Source organism: Rhododendron vialii, chromosome 9a, assembly GCF_030253575.1.
Source record: "Rhododendron vialii isolate Sample 1 chromosome 9a, ASM3025357v1".
NCBI lineage: Eukaryota > Viridiplantae > Streptophyta > Magnoliopsida > Ericales > Ericaceae > Rhododendron > Rhododendron vialii.
Genome location: NC_080565.1, coordinates 3,484,481 through 3,505,684, shown reverse-complemented (window position 1 = coordinate 3,505,684; position 21,204 = coordinate 3,484,481). Strand labels below are relative to the sequence as shown.

Below are 21,204 nucleotides of genomic sequence, written 5' to 3'. Positions count from 1 at the left end.
CGATATAGTAACTAACAGTTGTAACTTCCATTCGGAAACCATAGATAAAATTAGACAATACAGTTGTATTCAGCAAGATTTTGTATGGAAGTTGTACTTTTTGATTTCTGCCAACTTAACTTGACATTTTTCTTGCATGGACGGTCTGTAATTAGTCGTCAAGTACTAAATCCAATCAAATCCAACCAATGAGACTACTAATTGTAGAGTCCCATGGCCTATAATTACCTTCACGCTGCTGCACAAAAAACATAGACGTCTGCATTTACAAGTTCCGAACTCACGTATCTCTCGTTAATTTGCAAAACCCTCTCTTCCCTTGTTGATATTCACTTTTTTGCAAGAGGAGATGGCCAAATGCAAATTTTCATTTGCTTTGTGGCTGCTCGCCCTCCTGTTTTCCCCGAAGCCTGCATCCACAACATTAACGCAAAGGAGCTACGCATTGTCAAGCAATGTCGGGTCACTTCTACCCAACAATGCAGATTACATCATCGCTGGAAATGTGGCTCCTCCTCCAAATGAAGAAACTTACTTTTTTACGCCATTTCATTCACGCAAGCTCAGGGAAGGGTTCAGGTTGCTTAAAGGTGCCAGATCAAGATCTCGAAGCAGTGGAATAAAGCTGAGTGACCTGTCTCCAGGCCCTAGTCCCTCAGGAGAACCTACCGAATCGCATGAAGCGATATTGAACGTAATGACTGTCATTGTATGCGTCGCGGCTCTTGTTGGTGTTGCCGTTGTGGTGGTCGCCAATCGTGGCTCGTCCAAACCGCGCCGTTGATGCCGTTGCGATTATACTTTCCTTCTTCGTTGCTCCTCTGCATCAACAATTATTTAGTTTCGGGTTGTTATTACAAGTTCTACAAATTTTATTATAACCTTTTTTTTTTTTTTTATGTCGATAAAAAAATGTCTCGCAGAAGCACAAAGACTTATTGTAACCTTTATCGATGGAGCATTTCTGTATTTCACCGAACGGACGTTTTATTATATTTTCTAATGAATAATAATTTTCACACTTCCATATTTTATAATCTCTCTGATTTAATTTTTGTGACTTGATAGTTGATATGTGGAAAAACTGTTGGGTATGAGATTTTTTAGAGTCGTGGTGCTTTTCAGGAGCAAATAATAATCGCTCGATGATCTATTGTTTTTTTCTTGAGAGAGAGAAAAGGAAAATGCACGGCTGACAATTCTAGCAATGTACGCTTACATTTATATTTTTCACATAGCTGGGTCGGAGGATCAATCTCTGGAGCCAAAGCAGGTTAGGAGGAAATATCTCTCTCTCTCTCTCTCTCTCTCTCTCTCTCTCTCTCTCACCACAATGAATATAGGACTGTGTATACATTTTAATCTTCTATCTGAACCCTAAAATCAATTTGAAATTGAAAATAAACCGCCTTCATTTGATCCAAATCTATACAAGAACTTTTGGAAAGTAAGAAATGATGAGAGAAGAAAAGAGACGGGGAGCTTTCACTCTGTTTGGGTGGTTCAAAGAGGCGAGAAATGGCGGATTTTTGGGTTGGAGACGACTCATATTGGGCCAAGTTAGTGCTTATCTTTGTTTTCACCATGTCATTTGCATGTTCTGTTCTTGTTCCAGGATTGCAAAGATCTCGTGTTAATCTATTTCTTGAAACCAGAGCCAAAATGGTGGTTAAAACACCAAACCAAATAATGTGGCTTTATAATCTCTAGGGGTTGGCTGGTGTTCAAGGCTTGAAACTTAGAGCATGCTTGATTGCTAGACTAGGAAAATGGGACTTGAAACTTAGGGTTCGCTTGATTGCCGGACTAGGAAAATGGGACTTGAAACTTAGGGCTCATTTGATTGCTGGACTAGAAAGGCGGCACTTGAAACTTAGGGCTCGCTTGATTGCTGGACTAGAAAGGTAGCATTAGGATGACGGGGACGCAAGGGTCCACGTGTAACCCGTTATTTGTTAAGTCCCTCGTATGTGTCTAAGATTAACCATTGGACTAGACAGGGTGAGACTATTTGTCCATTTAGTAGCAGATGTGGGGATTAACTACTATCGGGGGAGGGTCGGTATTTCGCTAGTACCCTTCTCCGCATTATCTCTGTAAATCCCCATCATCTTCAATCTTCATCCCATTTTTATCCCATTCTGACCAAATACAGTACAACTAATCCTAATACTCATATAATCCCATCTATTATCCCATGGACCCCCTTGTCTCCTCTATCCCCTCCCTAGTCTCATCGTCTCTGGATTATCTCTCTCCTCTAAAGTTCGAAAAAACTGCTTGATTCCATTCACATTGGATTCAATATAGCCTACTAGGCTCAACTGGGTTCTTCCACATCCCAACTTTATAGTATACTGAAAGGATATTTGTGCTAAATACCTTCTTTTTTTTTTTGATAAGTTAATGTGCTAGATACTTGCAATGATAAGTCCAAAGACTTTAAGAAATCTGTTCGGAAGTGAAGGATTTGTTCATTATTTACAGCTTTATTTTCAGTTTTCTGCCTTAATTTGAGTGCTAAAAGGTTTCTTTTATACAGATTTTGAAATAAGACTGCGATTATACAGGTTTCACAATCTCTGGTGAAAAAGAAGTTAAACAATGTGAATTGTGAAATAAATCATTACTTGAAATATCCTGACGAGCCATTGAGGGGTTTGTCCCCGTGTTAGGCTTTCTATAGAGTACAATATATAGGTATCGATATTGTGCATCACTATAACAAAAAAATTTGTTATGGATCAGACCTAAATCTAACTCCTCCTACAAATGCTTCTCCAATTGTATAATTTTCTTGTCCATGTGATTTGTTTCCTTCTCTTGCTTTAAATGATGAATCTTTATATCTTTCTAGAGTGTAATCTAGAGAATTCGCTCTGTATTTACAGGACTGGATTAGGATTTGAGTCGTCTTTAGTCGATTTAGTTACTCCGGCTTCCATCATTTCTGCTGCCATGGAATGAGGCTTCACCGAACTGTTTGAAAAATGATGCTTTTGCTGATGATGAGCTTCGTCTGTCCATATCAGAACCAAAGCCACCATAATCACTGACAGAAACACGAGCGCGGCCCATACCATGCGCGTGTATCTCTTCAGTGGTTTGCAGTGATTGTGAAGTATTTCTGTAAATGCTTGCGCTACCGACTGACATTCAACCAAGTTCTCCATTCCCGGATAGACATTGATAATGTTCTGGAGTGAAATTGTGTAGGCCTCTACTGTTTGTAAGTCCGTAGCAGGGATTATTAATCCTCCTTGGCAGGTACTTGTATCAGAACAGGATATCGTCTTCAATAGCTTCAAGAAGTAGAAAAGAAGAGAAGGTTGATATTCACACAGGTCATTTATATATGTTCATTTACAAGATGGTGGTGTATTTGAAACTACTCTAACGTATTCATTCATGATAAATGTTATAGGTCTGTATAATAGCTTTGGGAGCGGAAAATGCTTTTGTTTATTTTTGTGAAAAACACACCAAAAACAAGTGTTTGGGTATGAATACAAATGTTTTGGAATCCTTGTTTCGAAACGGGTGAGGGGGCAGCCGGGGAATGAATTCTTGATTTGGAATATATACAATTGCCTTTTCCCAAGAAAGTTTTGGAGAATTTGACAATCCTGTCCTCATTTTCTTAGAAACAAAATAGTTGTCAAATGTGTTTTGTTTCCATTTTTCTAGAGTTTCTGAAGACAGAAACAGGAAACGTGTAAAACAACACGTTACCAGGCAGGCCAGGCCCTTAGACCTTTATCAGGTTTTTCTGTACATATACATCATTGTCTATGACGAGCTTAAATCTAGGGCGAAGTATTGTTGCTTTCATTCAGTATACCTGAGGGATGTCTCCTATCTTGATAGTATTAGCTGGACAGTTGTCTGGTTGGTATGTATACTCCGGAGGTGCTGAGAAAGGATTGCAGACTTGAAAGATGTTGGAATACGATGCTGATATGTTTGCGTTCACCTGTCGATTTCCATAGCAGAAGGCATTAATTTGCTGCGCTTACAAGCCAAAACCATGAAATCATTCATGAACACGTACTTTTTCTTCTTATGAAGATATGCACACTGGGTCTTATATCCTATAAAGCTCTAAGTTCAAATGAAACTGTATGCTTGAATCCTTTTGTATCGTTTCCTCATTTTTCTGCTTAATTGATCCTGAACTTATACATATGTAGTTTCCTATTCAGAGAAACAAAAAGGCAAGGGGAGTAAATAAATTACATGAAATAGTTTTGGCATTTGAACCATGTTTTTTGGCCCCGCTTTTAGCATCCTATCCCTTGCATTATTGAAGTATGGGAATAGAAATAGAAGTGTGGAAACTTTTGCTCGTCATAAACATACCTTTAATTGGGAAGTTAAAATTCTTAATAGCGGTTGAACAGTGTTCTATTAATCTGGTGTCAGTTACTTTTGAAACTTGAACAGCAGCCAAATGTCATTGCACAATTATCGACATATATTCACTGACTTGATCTTATAATTTATTTGTTTGAAATGGCTATCCGTGTTTTTATCGGCTTAAGAACTTCTCAGTTACTAACTTTACCTCATTGACTAGGTCGTAAATCCCTTCGCTGACATCATACAGTAGAGATTTTGCTGAAAGCAGTTCATTGCAGGGGAGGATTGAGCTCAAGCTGCTATTATAAGGATCCTTTTGGAAATCTTCAAGAGCTGTGCAGGTATCTCCCTCGAACCTGAAATCCATCAATTCAATTTCCGCTTTTAGGCTCAAACTTCTCGGTTTCAGTACTCTGCTTTTACACATACAGATCAATCGCGAAAAGCTAAACCACTGCAAGAAGGAAAGAGTTTGGATTTACTTTTCTAGGAAGAAGTAGACTCCAAAGAACAGCCAGCATAGGACCGTGAGCAACCAACAGATTACCAAAAAGCTGTATTATGAACAACAAATTATATGAGAAATTTGGTTTTATGAATTACCCTCGAGCAATAAAATGGTCGAAAAATGTACTTACGCCTTGAGTGCCTGTCGTACTTTCAGGATTCCAAATACTGCAGTGAACAAAATTCATTCTCAGTACAGTTACATTGTGCTGAAGTCGAGGAAACTAACAACTTTGTGTTCGTTTTACATGAATCATTTCAGCGTTCCATTTTGGAGTGCAGAACTAATAGGTTCCACAAGTAATGATCTTTCAGCTGTTTCATTTGTATGAGTACTTTTCATATGTTAGAAGCCGAGCTTAGCATGGTTCTAGGCATCGGTCGATACATGCATAAAGAGCGCGTTCTATTTAGAACATTTTTGCCTTTAATGAACTTTTTCTGGCTTATAATAAAAAAAAATTCACTTATCAATTTTCTCCAGTATAAAATTTGAGAAAAAAAAGAATAAAATACACAAAAAGGACCATTCCCTCTAATTCGATTCCTGTCGTTGAGACTTGAGACGGAGTGGGAAACCAAATTTTTTTGACAAGTTGGACCAAATTTTGAGGAAAATAACGTCACAAAAGGAAAAAAAAAAAAAAGGCAGACATTTTTAGCATCCCAAACAACAAATTACTAGGTTTTGGAAAATTGTTAGGATCTGAACTAGGTATGGAACTGATGTTAACATTGCGATATGAAAGCTGAACTAGGACAAGTTAACTTATGCACCTGATAGGGCAAGCACAGCAATCAGGTTGAATGAGATTGTCACTGTGGTCAATATATACCTACAAGAAGAAACAAATGTCATGGTTGTGCACACATAGTGACAGAGAGACTACTTATTTACTAGAAATCTTGAATCAGGTGTGGGTTTCATGCTTGATTCCTAAACTCAAACTAAACGATATTGTGATACTTTACGGATCACATAGATATGTACTTGAAATCATATGGGATTACTAGAAAATGTCAACTTCTCATTAATATCAAAGGCTAGAAATATTTGATTTCGTGCTAATGTGATATTCTTGTGTTCAAAAATCATAAACATTAGTCAATAGGACCTTGTTCGTTTGAGGGTTTTGAGTGAGGTTAGACCCCCAAACGAACAAGGCCTAGAAGATTAAGTGTCCAAATTGGGTAGACTTGTTAGGCACATATCTCACTCTAAGCCTTGTCATATTTACCCGACATGGATACTGTTGTTAAAAATAACAGTTCATGTAACTTGATGGGGGTGGAGAGAGAGAGAGAGAGAGGGAGGGAGGGACGGGAGAGAGTTACACTATCTTCAAGCCCTTATCAATTGATTTCCGGTTCTTCTTGGCTTGTCTTTGTATATCTGCAGCTTGAGAGTCGAGCTTCTGGGAAGTGGTGGTAAGGAAGCCAGAAGCCTGACTATTTGCATTAGATACTTCCAAGTTGATACTCATGCCTCTCATTGCTCCAGTTGTGTTGTATATGGTTTCGGTTGCATCATTTGCTGTATCAATGATAATGTTTACCACTGTTTTTGCTCTTGAATGGAATTTTGCATTCCCTCCCAGAACTAAGCCAGTCGCAACTCTGCCAACGCAAAATGGATTGTATGGTCAGAAAGGGCCTCGTGGTTGGATTAAACCATTCTCCCAAGTTTCATAACAAGTGCAGCTCAGTAGTTTTCTTTGTTCATATGATTTTGTCAAAGTTGCTTAAATGAGTTCTGCTTTAAAGTATAGACATTTCGGCATGACTGTTCAACAACCATTGATGGTGGAATGAAGAGCTCTAATCCACCTGTGAAGTGATCATTTGTTACTTTAATGCTAGTGAAAGTGCATGCGAAGAAATGTCCAGAAGGGCGGAGAGCTGAAATACTTACATTGCCAAGACTGCAAAGAATGCTGCCAAAACTGCATGCCAGAGGTTATACTGCTTTTGACAAGGTGATCTCTTCTTCAACTTTCTGTTGTTATTTTTGCAACAAAAAGTGGTTGCCAGCAGAAATCCCCCATATACCAAGCCACACAAAAGCCATAACACCCCAATGGCATATCCAGGTATTCCTGTGTATATTGTTGACTGCACAAATGTAATACAAGGAAAGTTCTAAGTCTTTGGTATATTGGGAGTTTTTTGAATCCGTTTTGCAGCAAATATTTCAGGAAGTTGTTAGTCTGAAGATTTTCGACACTTCTCTCAGATTTTTCTTTCATAACAAATCCATTTCCAGAAAACATTGAAAATGTGTTTGCATTACTCAAAACTCATTTCGGCTCAGAATTGAACACGTTATCAAAGCAGCAATTGTTTGATGTTCTCTGAAAATTTGCTGCAAAATATTAACACAACAGAGCCCCGTGTGCGTGCGCGTGAAAGGAATGTGCGGGTGCAGGTGTCTGTGTGAGTAAGAGAAAGAGGGAGAATTGAACACTTACACTCCAATAATGCTTGTTTGTAATGTCATATCCTCCTCTGTATTTTTTGAAACTATCTAGGGGATCTACCCTTACAGTGTCATCTGAATTGCTCAGGGATTCGGAGACATTTACTGCTTGAAGCAAACTCCTACCTGCAGCGAAGGAACCAGAATTTTAATTCAGTGGAGGCAAGTATATCAATTACAAAAAAAATTGCGAAACCATGAGGAAGTAGTAGAAGTTATTGAAGTTAGTTATTCAAACTTTATTTATGAAGTTATTTTTATTTTTTGTATTTTTTTTAAATTCTGTGACGACTGCTACCACTTGTCCCTAAGTTTCTTTAAACTCACAAACTACGGCAAAGATTGTTGGCCCGTTACTCAAACCGAAAGTTCACATTGTTAAAAAAAAAGTATTTGCTACTTTTGATCAAAGCTCTTTTTTAGGTCACAGTTAGAAGTTTGGTTGTGGGAATCATTTGGATTTGATTGATAGAATTCACCATTTGAGAAGATGAGTGATGCAATTGTTGATTAAGTATGGGAATACAGATAAATTGTTTAATTTCCTAGGTTAGAGTACCCGTTCTTTTTTTATGGTTCTTAAATTTTCATTTCCTAGGTTAAAGTACAGGTTATTATTATTATTATTATTATTATTATTATTATGATGCACAACTGAATTATTGCCTATTGGGCTTGAGAAAGCTGCAGTTTTGCCGCGAAAAGAAGATCTGGGCCTTAGAAAAAGCCTTTGGACTAATCAGAAGATGGAGGAAGAAGAGGGGCCTATGTTTGGTTGGGTCTTTACTTGGGTCCAGAGTATGGGCTATGGGCTTTCAATGTGGGCCAATGGGTTCATCTTTTGGATTTGGTCGCAAAAGCTTTTCCAGATATTACCGTTTTACAGTATTTAGTTTTTTTTTTTTTGGTCATAAAGAAGAAACCTACTTTTACCCTAACCCCATTGCAACCAATCACAATGGGTATCAAATTCTTTGTATAGTATTTGAACCCGCAACCTCACTGTACTTAGTATTGCTACGCAACAATTAGGCCAGCTGCCTTGATTATTACCATATTATTTTGGCCTATCAGAAAACGTGTCTTGTTTCACAAAATAATAATTTTATATAGTTGGACATATTTTCCAAATTAATAAAATGTAGGGTAAGACAATTTTGAATATGTATGAAATTTTGTTCTGAAAAAATGGGCGACCATTTTCACTAAGCACAAACCTTGGGTTTGGCCCAATGATCGTGTAGCATTCCTCACAACAATATAACGTATACTAACATCCTATAGTCTCATAAAACGGTTTTTTTCCCACTAAGCGCACGCATATGGGCTGAGGTTTGCAAATTGCAATATGGGCGAAGATGGGTTAATTTTGAACATTCACCTCTCAAATAGTAATTCACAAAGTCCACCAAAAGAATTTTAAACCAAAAAAAAAAGTATATATATGGAAAAAAAATTCCAATAAACACGACAAGGTCATAATTTTGCCGTTACCGGAGTGAGGAGTACTTGTAGATGTGACAATGGTCGTTGGTCGTCCTTCAATTTGGTTGAATGCCAATGCCCAAATGAGAGCCGTGAGAAGTAGGGAAAAAGCCACTTTGGTGCTATGTGTAGAGCCCATCTTTAGCCTGTCAAAAATATACTACAACAAATTAAAAGTGAATGGTTTATACGCAAGTTGATCATGCTTTTGGGAATTAACCAAAGTTTCTGATCATGCTTCCTTAGCTAATGGACTATTCAAGGGCCACGTTATAACCTATCCAACCAGAGAGAGAGAGAGAGAGAGAGAGAGAGAGAGAGAGAGCGCTACAATCTACCAAGTTAGTTATGCATCAACTAGGTGTGGTACAATTAGTTATGCATCAACTAGGTGTGCCGAACCCGATAAAAAAAAGAAAAGAAAAAGAAAAAGAAAAAAAGAAGAAGAGAAAACTAGTTGGTGCAGAACTAACCCTACTGTTTGACAATCGGTCCCAATTTGTGTCCATTTCACTATTTTCGATCTCTCAAGAAATTACCTATATTTTTAAATTTATAATGCTTTTTTGTTTGCAATAAGTAATATTGTTCAATACTCCATATATCTTGATTAGTTGTATTCTATAAAGTTTTTAAGATAATAAAAACTTGCAAAATTGTCAAATATTATAAATTTTTGAGAGATTACGAATACCAGATCGATGAACATATAAATTGGGATGGAGGGAGTACATATGTATAGAGAGAAGCAAAATTGTATTTATGATGTTGATCAAATTGGGGGAGAGACTCATCCATAACTAGTCAATTCATATGGAGAGAGAGAGAGAGAGAGAGAGAGAGAGAGGGTTTTGCTTGCTATTTGCATACGAATTTATAGTGCTCAAAAGTGTGCGTGAAGCAGAAAGTCACCACATAAAGAGAATTTGGGGGTGTGAATATGAGAATTGAGAAAAAAGGTTTTTTCTGAAACAGAATCAAAGTGGGTGCAATTACTTTTGAAAGAGCAGTCTCTCTTTTTTTTTTTTGAACAAATTAAAGTGGCAAATTTTGAAAACAGGGCACACGTACTTTTCTTTTTAGTAGAAAAATGCATATCCAAAAGTAATTCTTTGTCTTTGTTTTTTTAAGTAAAAAGCTATGAGTAGCGTATAAAATTTTTGCTTCTCTCTATGTATTAAAGGTGTCTCTGTCATTAAGCACTAATTGGCCCATTGCCTAATGTTCACACAAATAAGAAATACTACTAAAACATGCTTGTCCAAAGCTCCAATTATCCAACAAGCTATAGCCAATGAAATAATTTGTGACACGAATTAATTATTTTGCACTGTATTTCTTAAGAAAACCAAAGGTCATAAAGAAGAATTTTCTTTGATAACCAGGTATCTGGGTCAATTTACGTGAAGCTTGACTAATTTTGGGGACTATATCTTCACTGTTCGCTAGCGGGACTCCATTGAAAGCCAGAGCAAATGCTCCGTATGATGCCAGAAGAGTTGATAGCACCTTAAACGTTTTGAACTTAAGACCTTTAAGAAGGAACAAACTGCTCGCTTGTCAAGTTTCAGCTGCTTTAACCATTAAGCCAACCCTTGGGGTTTCCTTCTAGAGAAGATTATAAGAGAATGATCAAGAACATATCGAGGTATCTACATAGGGCATAAACTGAGCAGCTCGTGAGCTTGGTTTGACTGATTAACGCTCGGTTCGGCTTGTTTAGTAAATGAGCTGAGTTCAAACTCGAGTTTTCAGCTCGTTTAGTAAAAGAGCCAAGTGAAGCTCGGCTTGTTCGACAAAAGTTGGGTTCGTTAAGTGAGACTCGGCCAGATTCAAGAGTCTTATTTAGTAAATGAATAAACTCGGCTTGTTAAAGCTCTAGCCGAGTTGGAACTCAAGTTTTTGGCTCGTTTTGTAAATAAGTCGAGCTTGACCTCGAAGCTCGGCTTCGCTCCTTCACAGACGTAAATTCTACCCGTAGAATGAAAGATGTAGGATTCGTAAACTTATTACTCACCTTAATTAAACAGGAAACAGATACAGAAAACTTGTCTTCTCAAATTCCAAGGGGGGCAAATATTGTTCTAACAGCTTCACTGCATCCTTGGTTATGGCTTCACTCTATAGATATTCCGCTTACTTTTGGCAATTCAGCAATCTGGTTTGATTCCACTCTATTCAACTTGAAGGCTTGAAGCTCAGCTCTCTCTCTCTCTCTCTCTCTCTCTCTCTCTCTCTCTCTCTCTCTCTCTCTCTCTCTCTCATGCAATACGAACTTGCATACCCCTCTCTCTCTCTCTTGCAGTTTTTTGGTTGTGTATATATATGTATACAGGGATGTACGTACGTAAGCGTGGGCGTGTAGTAGAAGGGGTATCTAGATTGTTTAGAATATTCAAATGTTAATTTTTTCCATTCAATCCAATACGAGCCTTCGAAGGAACAGAAACCAAATAACAAAGCCCAAGTCAAACACTACTTCACCAACAAAACCCGTGATCGGAAATTTACTTTTCCAAATCGAGAAGTTAACCTCCTCTTAATTATATATCCTGCAGACAAAGGTCGAGTTAAGAAATTAAAATCCACGACTTCCATGTTAAATTTAAATATCTCCACTAGGCTTTCTGACCGTGTTAAACACTTCTTGACTTCCAAATATGTCATTTTTAGAGAGAGAGAGAGAGAGAGAGAGAGAGAGAGAGAGAGAGAGAGAGAGAGAGAGAGAGCTTCTTAGTTCTTACCGACTAAAATCCATTCAGTTTCTCACCAACTCCCAGTCCTTACTTTTGATCGAAAAAGTCATATATGTGCACAAATTGAGATGGTTTTTCGATAGCCTAGTCGAAATTAAATTTTAAAATCAATGAACGGTTTAGATTTTTTATGCGGGATGCCGGAAGGATCCCTGAAAAGTGATCTATGCAATAATAAATGCATGATCCAAATAATACTGAATGAAATTTAGAAATTACATCAAACACTTACACTTATTCGATTAATTTTTTTTTGCTTCATTTTGAAATGAAATGAACCACATGGACATCTTCTGTTTGAACATCACCCCACAGGACCTTATTCTACATAACAAATTGAGCCGTCAAGTTTGTATATATAGGGTCACAATAGTTCTGCTTGTATGGTTCAAATTCGCAGAATAGTACAAGATGATAGTGATCTAGAAAAATAAATACTACCCCGTCCCAAAATATATGTCTATTCTGCAAAATGAGAACTTAAAAATAATACATTTTTTACAAAAAAAAAACTCAATCTTTTTTCATAAATTAAAGAACTTGCGGATACTTAGTAAATTGTTGAAAAAAGTTGGGAAAATGACGGCCAAGGTCGTGTTTGATAATTAATACCCCCTCTAAGGACATTTTCAGTATTAACAAATGTTCTCAGCACGTCCTTGACAAGTATTAACTATCAAAACACGTCATGGGCTGTCATTTTCCCAAAAAAGTTTGAATTTTTCTTGAAAAATTCGTATTATTTTTAAGTTTTCGTTTTGCAGACTGAACATTTATTTTGGGACGGAGCCCATGAAAGAAAAAACGGAGATTGTTTAGTTGTGTTGAGATGAATGGAGCGAAAGCAGACATTATTATTATGCATGAAATTGCTGCGGAAAACTCCTATTCGTACAGAGTTCTCTCCAAAAAGTAGCTCAATATTGAGGTAAATTAGGGTGTTATTATTTCCAATCAAATGGCTCAGCGAGATTATTATTTTTCCCTTAATTGCTACTTCAACAATTTACAATTTTAAAACCCCAAGGCCCAAGTCAAAACCCCTTTATTATAGTTGCTAAGCCACTAACTCTGTATAATGTATACAATGATGACAAAACAATGAAACCCAAGTGGCTTGTGTGGTGCTCCTGAAACTTAGGAGGTTTTTTTTTTTGGGGAGGAGGGGGTAATGCAAGGAGTATTAAGCCAGCTTGTGCACACCTTAGACTAAATCTTACAGTCCCTACCACAGTCATTTCATTTTTGATAAACACAACGTATCTCAGGCCAATTTGTGCGCGTCTCGGACTAATTCGTACAACTCCTCCTACAGCTGTTTCATATGCTTACGTGTAGGAACAAGTAAGGTGGCCTAAAGAGTTGGCAGTAATGTGTATGCTGTTACTGTTCTTAATATCATGAGTTACTCCGATCCCTATAAAATAAAGTTAATTTGATACGGAGTATGTTATTAATTTTGGCAGCCATTTGAAACAAGTATGGGTTTCCGAGGAATGCATTTGCACCTAATCAGATCTCTCTCTCTATAGCGAAGTTTTTAAGTGCTAAATGGGTACCACGTGGATGTATTTGTCGGCAATCCGAACCTTTTAAATGTGTTTTGAATGGTTCATATTTGTTTCCTCTCTCCCCTCTCCCCACCATTTTCTCTCCTTTTTTTTTCTCTCTAAAATCCAAACTGTCCAAAACACGTTTAGATGGTCTGAATTGCAGATGGCACCCAAAAATTCCTCTCTCTCGAGAGAGAGAGATATAGAAGTCAAAAAACAACAAATTTGTTTTAATTTTGGGGTCAAGTGACGGACTTTTTGGTCATGGCAGTGCAATATTGGTCATGCACCCGAACTTTTCCTTTCCGTCAAATTGTGTAAAATACGTGTGAAAAGGACACCACAAAAGTCTTACAAAATTGGAGAAATTGTGCAAACGAAAAATCAAATCTCTCAGGCGGTTTCTCTTTTTTTTCCTGCGCTCTTAATTAATCCACCATTTGTCAAGTGGAAGAACTGTCAAAAAGATACAGCCAACTCGAATCGCGACAACTGTTTGCAGATTCTTCTTCTCTCCTTCTATGAATTTGGTATTGGACTCTTTCAAATTTTGTTCCATTGCTTATTAGTATTAGAAGTTCTCTCCTGTTTTGGCTTAGAGTCCTGCTAGTGGTACAAACGAAAGGTGTACATACGGTGTATATCGCCGTGTGGGGCCCACTACGGGTTCCACACGAATGGTTCGGTCTGTTGACAAATTTTAAATTTTTTTTTTCTAGCGGCCTCGCTAAAAATCAGCTCAATTGAAGATGTGTAAGTATTTGATACGATCTTCTAACTTTTCATTCAGGAGTTAGACAATGAAATGTTGGAAGATTGGATCAAGTACTTACACATTTAATTGAGCTGATTTTTTACAAGGGCACTCAAAAAAATATTTTAAAATTTATCAACGGAGAGGATTATTTGTGTGGGACCCGTGGTGGTCCCCATATGGTAATGTACACTCTTTCATCTGTACTCTTAGCATATTGGCTTAATAATCAAGTGGAATTAATTTTATCTTTATTCAAATTTTTTTCGCCTTTGTTAGTTTTGCGTCAATTTGTAGTGCATTATTGTTCGTCTTGATGAGAGTAATCTTAACAAAGAACAAAATAATCTGTAATAGACAAACTATTTGGATCATTTTTTATCTTTGATAAAATAATTTGGTTTGGTTAATAGTTTTATACTTTTAGATTCATCTCGCTGAGACAAACTAATAGTCACAAAAATTTAAGCAAAATTAGCAAATGCGAATAAAATAAAATAAAAAAATAATCCGACCTAATATTGAAGCCAAAACAGGCTTTTAGTTTGATTATTAATTGGCAAAAGCAGATTGATTGCTTTAAAAATGTTTTTTCACATCAAGTAATTGCTTTAAGGTTGGAAAACCCCCCTGGACGCTGACCACAACAACCATCTTATCACCCCAACGGCCCAACATCAACAACCCATCACAGCCCACGTTGATCTCATTCGTTCTCAACTTGAGCCCAAACATCATTAGGCCCATAACCACGCTTTAGATAGTATTTTTTATTGAAAGACAATTTTTTTTATTAATCTTTGAAATTGTTATAAAAATTAAAAGGACAAGAAACGATGACATCAAATCTTTTGCCCACACGAGATCCAAAATCTAGATTAGCAAGAAACCAACTCAGGAAAACACCTATTGGACAAAATCTTGTTACACCCATTGGGCCAAGCCCAAAAATCTATGGGTCTAAAACCCAAATCTACAAGATAGAGCTCAAAAGATTGGCCAAGCCCAGCCCAAAAACGGTCCCAGCTCGTTTTACTAGTTTGATTATTGGCCACATTAATCACTTGTTTTGACAGCTGAAACAAAAGTATATTCTTTAGCAATGTTTTCCAAGGTAAATAACCTGAATTTATGCATGTTTGGGTCAGCAGTATTTAAGGCTCAGAAGCATAGATACAGATCCGCTGACACCGACAAGTATAATTGTACGCGCACACATTATTCTATTAATAAATTAGGACATCGACACGCTCACATGTTGTACATAAAAGATTATACACAATACGTGCATATCCATACAAATACATTCTCCCATGTTCTGAACATAAAAGATCATGCACAATATTCAATAATGTTCACAAATTTAATCGATTTCAAGTGCTTGTTTGACTTCAAAATCCCCTATGATGGAAAAGATTTTTACTTTCAAAACATTTTACTTTCTTTTGTCTAATCATACAACGAAAAATGAGGAACACATGTATTTTACATCGAAATAAAAGGAATCAAATCTTAACCAAATCTATTAGATTAGACAAATTTCGCCAGTCCACGAAAAAAATGGCTGGTCATCGGTCACCGTACCTCACCAATGACGTTAACGCATTTTTAGTAAATTCCTAAATATAGGCTAAACCGTAGGGTTAAACCACTTGTACAAATAAGGTAAGTACTTTTGGTGTAGGGTTTTTTTTAGTTCTTTTTTTTCTTTTTACGGGTAAGTAAAAGCAATTTTAGTAAAACCCTAAATATAGAGATTTTAGTTTACTTTTAACGGCCCAACAAGATTCTAGTTGAACTAGTCATAAGTGCCCTTAACAATTGCATAATCCGGTCGAATTAATCGGATCCCAATCACTTTCCTTTATTTGGTTTTATTTTCGAATGTCTGACTTGGTAAGAACAATGCTATCCCAAGTATATAGCATTCTGATTTATACCTTTTTTATCGATCTATTTACTCGTTTCATCGAGAAAGAGTTGTGATTTTTTAAGATATCAGTACCCTGGTCGCAGGTTCATTTGAATGCTTGTAAAGTGATACCATCCTGTCAATCGAGGCCTTTTCAAGAAATGCGGGGAAAAGGAATGCACGATTGAACCCCCTCATTGGTTATCATTGAAGCTGCGTTCTAAGAACGTACGAGATCTAACCCATTTATTGGTTACGTTGAAGCTGCATTCTAAGAACGAGATCTAACCCATTTATTGGTTATCGTTGAAGCTGTGTTCTAAGTTTTTAGAACGCATTGAGCCAACCGCGTGGAAGAGGCACTCTCTAAAGGTATGTTCCGATCTTTCGAATTTTTTGGGATTCCAAGCGATTCTATGTTACGGGACCTCAAGCCTTTCTTTTACTTGTGCACTCCAATCCAATCCTCAAATAACTTTTTCAGACTCAAATTAATCTCACCAATGACAATGAGTTGTTATTCATTTCAATTTCATAGTTACATTAATGCTCTCTCTCCCTCAATATAGAGGACCAATATGAAATCTCCAAACCATCCTCATGATTATCTAGGTTTTCTTTTCCTATAAAAATTTTAGAATTCTCATTCTTTGTTTTCGAAGTTTGTGATCACTACCTCAGCTCTACGATATTGCCGAATAATTTTTTTTTGAAACGCAAAAAAGGATTTCATTAATCTTTAAAAAGAGAATTACAAAGATTAAAGGGAAGCACATGAGAACGATATCACAGCAAGGAGAAAGAATTCCAACTATGTTGGCACAAAAACCTTTGACAATCATATGCCCAATCATGGACCCGAAACAGTACAAGTTGACAAGGAGTCAACAAAGCAAGACAACGTTTACAATGAAAGTGTTCTGGGAGTTGGCTAAGGCAGTTTTGGTTTTGAGTCCTGGCTGGACGTACGTTAGTGTTTCGTGTTTGTGGTTTTCAATGAAAGTGTACATTTACCGAAAAAGACAACGTTTACAGACGGAATCTCATCTCAATCAAACAGAATCGCAACTGAACTACCTAAACTCAAATCCAGAGTAACTCAAAACTGGTACTCCTTTTGATCCTTCGGAACTGAAGGCAGCATTAATAGAATTAGCAGAGTGAGGCGGCAACAGATTTCAGCAATTTCTTCCATTTACTGAGAGGATTCCAATCAAAATTCAGAGGAGAAGAAGAAGAAGAAGAAAAAGATGAATGTGGCAGCCGACGGCAAAATTGTTGATTGCAAAACCAAACTTGCAGCAAAATTTCCTTCCAATTCAGGTAGCAATTGAAGAACTTACACCTCTCAATTTGTTGAATTGTCTCCCCCATGAACCCTTGAGCCAATCACCAATCTGTCTGATGAATTAGCACCCCCACGAACCCTTGAGCCAATCTTCAATATGATGAGAATCCAGTTGGTATTCATCATACCGATGAATACCAGCCTGGATTCTTACTAACACACCCAATTGAAGAACACACCCTTTTATTGAACACACACCAATGCACACCTTTAGAGGACACACACTACACCCAACTCACACACCCATAGGGGACACACTCATACACGCAGATGGAAATACACACACAGACACACACCCATTTGGGACACGATCGCATTTATATAGCTGAGAGGATGCTCCCCAATCTGAATATCAAATCATTCACAGAGCAGTCGTTGTTGCCCCATTTCATTTTCACCCACCATGCAATCCTGGATTTTATCGATTCTGTTAATTCCACCCAATGGATTTTCTTTTGTTGAAAAAATGGATTCATTTCTCATCTTCCAAATGGACCGCATGACTGCAAATGGAATGGTATCCCGGGTCAACTTTTTTCTATTTTTGAAGTTTTCACCGTTCCAACATGGCATATGAGATTGAACTGATGTGTTGTGACAAAACATTGCACTCTATGAGGAGCTGTGTTGTGCCATATCATGTGAAATTCCTTGCTTTCCATAGTAACAGAATTCTGAGGCCCCAGATTGACTGCAAGTTTATACAAAGATAAAATAGAGAAGATGTTTGATTTGCGGGCTTTCCATATAAGCATATCTTTCCCTCGAGCACTGATCCTTATACCATCCGGCATCTCGTACGTAGATTTGATTCATTTCTTTCACTTCCCAGGAGTGTAAATTTCTTCTGAATTGGAAATCCCAAAGTCCATTTCTTCTTTCCAGCAGCCACAGATTTATCCTTGGTAGAGATGATGCTTAATACTCTAGGGAATAAAGAGCAAAGAGGAGGGCCCTCTAGCCACTTATCTTTCCAGAAAAGAATATCATTTTCCGTAAACTTGGCGAATCCAATTGGATTTTGGGACTGAATTTGCATAATATCTTTCCAGATATTGGAAACTTCGCTGTTGATTTCCATGTCTGGCAGCCATGAGGTATAGTAGATGGGAAGACTATTGATGACAGATTTGAGAAGTGTTAGTGTACCCCAAAATGAAACTACCCTTCTCTTCCAAGATGACAATCGTTGGATACAAAATGTTTTGGAAGAGAGCAAGAGGATAATTTCACATACTAACTCACCTAGGCAATTGGGTATTGTGTGCATGTGTGTGTGTTTAAAGGGTCTATTATGCCTCTCCTTAGTCAGCAATTGCTTAAATGAGTTGGTATGTGAAATTACCCTCTTATCCTCCTCCAAAGCAACCAAGTCTCGCCCACCTATTGTGGTTTGGGTGCTTGACCTCTGGTGCAGACCCTCTGGGCCCTCTGTTAAATGTGGTGCAAGCCCTAAGAGCCTGCGTCAATTGGATTGGTTCCCACATTGGGAGTTTTGGTATTGTGTGTGTGTTTAAAAGGTCCATTATTCCTCTTCCTAGTTGGATACAAAATGTTGTGTGTTTGATTTTGCCTCCAATTTAGAAGTAAGATTCACGGAAGGGTAGACGTTGGTGTTTAATTATAAGTCTTAGGGTTCAAAGGGAAAAATGTACACGCACTTAGAGTAGTTTGTGACGTGGAACAAGTTCTAGGGTTATATGTGTAATCGTTGCAAGATGTTTATTTGTTTGTACCCTAAATAAAATGTGCCCATCAAACATCAGCGTCTAACCCCTTGGGGTTTCACTAGTATAGTACATGTTATATGTTGTTTTTTTTGCTCGGCTACATGTTGTATGTTGTTGGTAGCAATACCAAGAGAAAAGTTAAACGTAAAATTGGACTTTGTTTTTTTGTTAGAATAATTGAAGCCTTGATTCAACTATCTTATGGTCTTTAAATGAAAGTTATTGAAATATTATTTTTATGATCTGAATTGTTAATTTCTTTTGTTGCTATTTTTCTTTGTTTTAGTGAAAAATCAAGTTATTCAATTACTGATAAGTACCTAATCAACTATCTTTAGTGTAAAATTAATTTTTTTTCCCTGGAACCGGGCATGGCATGTGCCACCTTCAACCCCCAAATACCTCCGCCCCTGAAGCCCATCTCTTTAGACAAACATTTTGGGTGTAATATGCATCTGTGATATGAATGGTACGTGTTTGTGTGTGATTATTAGATTAATTTGGAGGGGAAGTGAAACATGCAGAAAAAACATGAAACAAAGACCAAGGACCTAGGAAAAGAGAGAAGCATGTTAAATCACATAAACATGTCTAGTCAAATGTAGGAAAAAAAGAGAGTATCTTCTCATGATTCTCACACTTGAGTTAATCATTTTTCTAGTACAATGGTTACTATTCCGTTTGGTGTTTTTAGTATTTGGTCCTTTTTTCCGAGGACTTTTGTTTCTCTTCTGACTAGGTGAGAAGATGAGGCTCAACACAGACGTGTTGTCCAAATTGAGGGTGAGGAAAGCCAAGGGTGGCGATGGGCCCTTCGCTAAAAAGATCAAGCCAAGGCTGACTCGAAAATCTAAAGAGTCCGATCCTTTAACCTTCGTGGACTCTGGCATAGTTTGCACCCGTGGTACTCCTAGCACAGGGCAAAAGTCTGCGGACAAGGTTGAGGCCTCACCCAAGAACCAGGGTAATGATGTTGAGATACTGGAGTCCGATTCAAGGGTAGACACAAAGGGAAAGAGCGTCGAGGACCCTTCTATTTTGAGGGACCCTCACGACGCTCTGAACAAGTTGACCGATTTTCCATTTGTTGCTGACATGAAGCTTGTTGACAAGATGAGTAACAAGGAGTTATCTGAGAAGAACTTGGTTGCTACAAGTCAGGTAAAGCTTCATTAGCCTTGTCCCTATATAAATCTTTGTTTGTTTGAGCCATTACCCTTGGGTGATGACAAGGTATTTGTACATTGCAGGCTGCAGTGTATGCTTACGCGGTTTCAACCCGGCTCCTTAGAAACCTCAACTATTCTTGGGGATTGGAAGACATGTACAAGAAAGCTACGGCTGAACGGGAGGATATGGTGTTGATGCTAGATCGAGCCCAGACTAAGATTAGGATGTACGAGGAGCAGCTCGTCAACAAGGTGAGTCTGCTCAAGACATGCGTAGAGCAATCTGTTGCGAGGGACAAAGAAATCCGCGAGCTCAAGCAAGAGATTGTCCGGATGAGAGAATCAGTTACTGAGGAGAAGGACATGGCCGTGGCGGCTTACAAAGAGTCACAAAGCTTTGTTGACTCGATGACCGTCTACTTCTTCGAAGGTTTTGAAGCTTTCAGGCGACGAGCCACTTCTGAGTACCCTGATAAGGACTTCAAGAAATTCGAAGCCGATGACTACCTAGCTTCGCTTATTTCTGAGGGCCAGGTCACCGAGGAGGAACTTTTTAATGAAACCAACACCAACACTGGTAACCTGCTAGCTACTGATGAAGACGATTATAAGAAGACGCAAAAAGGCAAGTCTGAGTAGGACGTTTTCGATGAAGAACAAACTCTATTTTCATATCCAAATCAGCCATTTCGTTTGAATTTCTCAGGCAATTAGATTTTTCATAACTAATTATTTTTGGAGATCGATTAACTAGCATAAAATTACTTTTGCGAGGATAGGTCCTAGGAGAGTTTAGCTGAACCAATCATTAAGTAATTGGGTATTCTTGTTCATAAAAAAAAAACAAAAAAAAAAACTTTTTTCTCAGGAACGTACCAAGGGTTCTGATTTATCTCGATTCCATAAGATCTGGAGATAGTCGGGATTCCAGACTACACCCTACGAAGCACAATGAAACCCCAGTTTCTGCTGGTGGAGCTTTCGGATCAGCGCAATGGCTGGTAATTGGAAATTGAAAATACACAGATATGTAATAGCTAAGTTCATTTCGAAAGCCTCGTCTTTCGCCATTGTTCAAGCACTATAATGAGAAAAATATTCCAAAAGCCATCTTAATTGAAGGTGGCTAGTACTCAAGCAATTGAAAACTGTTAC

General features: G+C 37.8%; 2 protein-coding genes and 1 long non-coding RNA gene across 10 annotated transcripts; 2 read left to right on the top strand and 1 right to left on the bottom strand.

Annotated features, from left to right (window-relative positions):
- Nucleotides 1–2,581: 2,581 nt before the first annotated feature.
- LOC131301990 (uncharacterized) lies at nt 2,582–11,050 on the bottom strand. Of its 4 annotated transcripts, none has more exons than XM_058328536.1 (11): nt 10,845–11,050; nt 8,837–8,973; nt 7,335–7,468; nt 6,779–6,978; nt 6,202–6,483; nt 5,644–5,702; nt 4,998–5,034; nt 4,842–4,913; nt 4,565–4,715; nt 3,842–3,973; nt 2,582–3,302 (listed from the first exon to the last, which is right to left on the bottom strand). In XM_058328536.1, exons 2-11 carry the CDS (start codon nt 8,964–8,966, stop codon nt 2,886–2,888), a joined length of 1,614 nt encoding a protein of 537 aa, XP_058184519.1. In that variant the 5' UTR covers nt 8,967–8,973; nt 10,845–11,050; the 3' UTR covers nt 2,582–2,885. The 4 variants fall into 4 exon arrangements, with proteins under 4 accessions (XP_058184519.1, XP_058184518.1, XP_058184517.1 ...); XM_058328535.1 differs by having other exon boundaries at nt 8,837–8,975; nt 10,851–11,050; XM_058328534.1 differs by lacking the exon at nt 10,845–11,050 and adding an exon at nt 9,522–9,640.
- On the top strand, nt 3,917–7,672 carry LOC131301992 (uncharacterized). Its single transcript, XR_009191505.1, has 4 exons — nt 3,917–4,047; nt 4,577–4,700; nt 6,727–6,822; nt 7,431–7,672. It is a non-coding gene; the product is annotated as an uncharacterized LOC131301992 (long non-coding RNA).
- A 4,584-nt stretch (nt 11,051–15,634) lies between the features above and the next one.
- Nucleotides 15,635–20,747, top strand: LOC131301986 (uncharacterized). 5 transcript variants are annotated; one of them, XM_058328529.1, is made up of 5 exons: nt 15,635–15,786; nt 15,907–16,174; nt 16,838–17,125; nt 19,620–20,041; nt 20,131–20,747. In XM_058328529.1, the coding sequence occupies exons 3-5, from the start codon at nt 17,053–17,055 to the stop codon at nt 20,686–20,688; spliced, it is 1,053 nt and encodes a 350-aa protein (XP_058184512.1). In that variant the 5' UTR covers nt 15,635–15,786; nt 15,907–16,174; nt 16,838–17,052; the 3' UTR covers nt 20,689–20,747. The 5 variants fall into 5 exon arrangements, with proteins under 5 accessions (XP_058184512.1, XP_058184513.1, XP_058184510.1 ...); XM_058328530.1 differs by lacking the exon at nt 15,635–15,786 and having other exon boundaries at nt 15,793–16,174; nt 16,863–17,125; XM_058328527.1 differs by lacking the exon at nt 15,635–15,786 and having other exon boundaries at nt 15,793–16,174.
- The last annotated feature ends 457 nt before the right edge of the window (nt 20,748–21,204 follow it).

What these genes read in the sequence shown, in the direction of transcription:
- LOC131301986 (XM_058328529.1), top strand. Translation starts at nt 17,053, where the DNA reads ATGAATGTGGCAGCCGACGGCAAAATTGTTGATTGCAAAACCAAACTT. An exon ending in AAAATTTCCTTCCAATTCAG is followed by an intron (nt 17,126 to 19,619) that starts GTAGCAATTGAA and finishes TCTTCTGACTAG; the next exon opens with GTGAGAAGATGAGGCTCAAC. An exon ending in ACTTGGTTGCTACAAGTCAG is followed by an intron (nt 20,042 to 20,130) that starts GTAAAGCTTCAT and finishes TGTACATTGCAG; the next exon opens with GCTGCAGTGTATGCTTACGC.
- LOC131301990 (XM_058328534.1), bottom strand. Translation starts at nt 9,625, where the DNA reads ATGGATGAGTCTCTCCCCCAATTTGATCAACATCATAAATACAATTTT. An exon ending in TTTACGACCTAGTCAATGAG is followed by an intron (nt 3,974 to 4,564) that starts GTAAAGTTAGTA and finishes GGAAATCGACAG; the next exon opens with GTGAACGCAAACATATCAGC. An exon ending in AGATAGGAGACATCCCTCAG is followed by an intron (nt 3,303 to 3,841) that starts GTATACTGAATG and finishes TACTTCTTGAAG; the next exon opens with CTATTGAAGACGATATCCTG.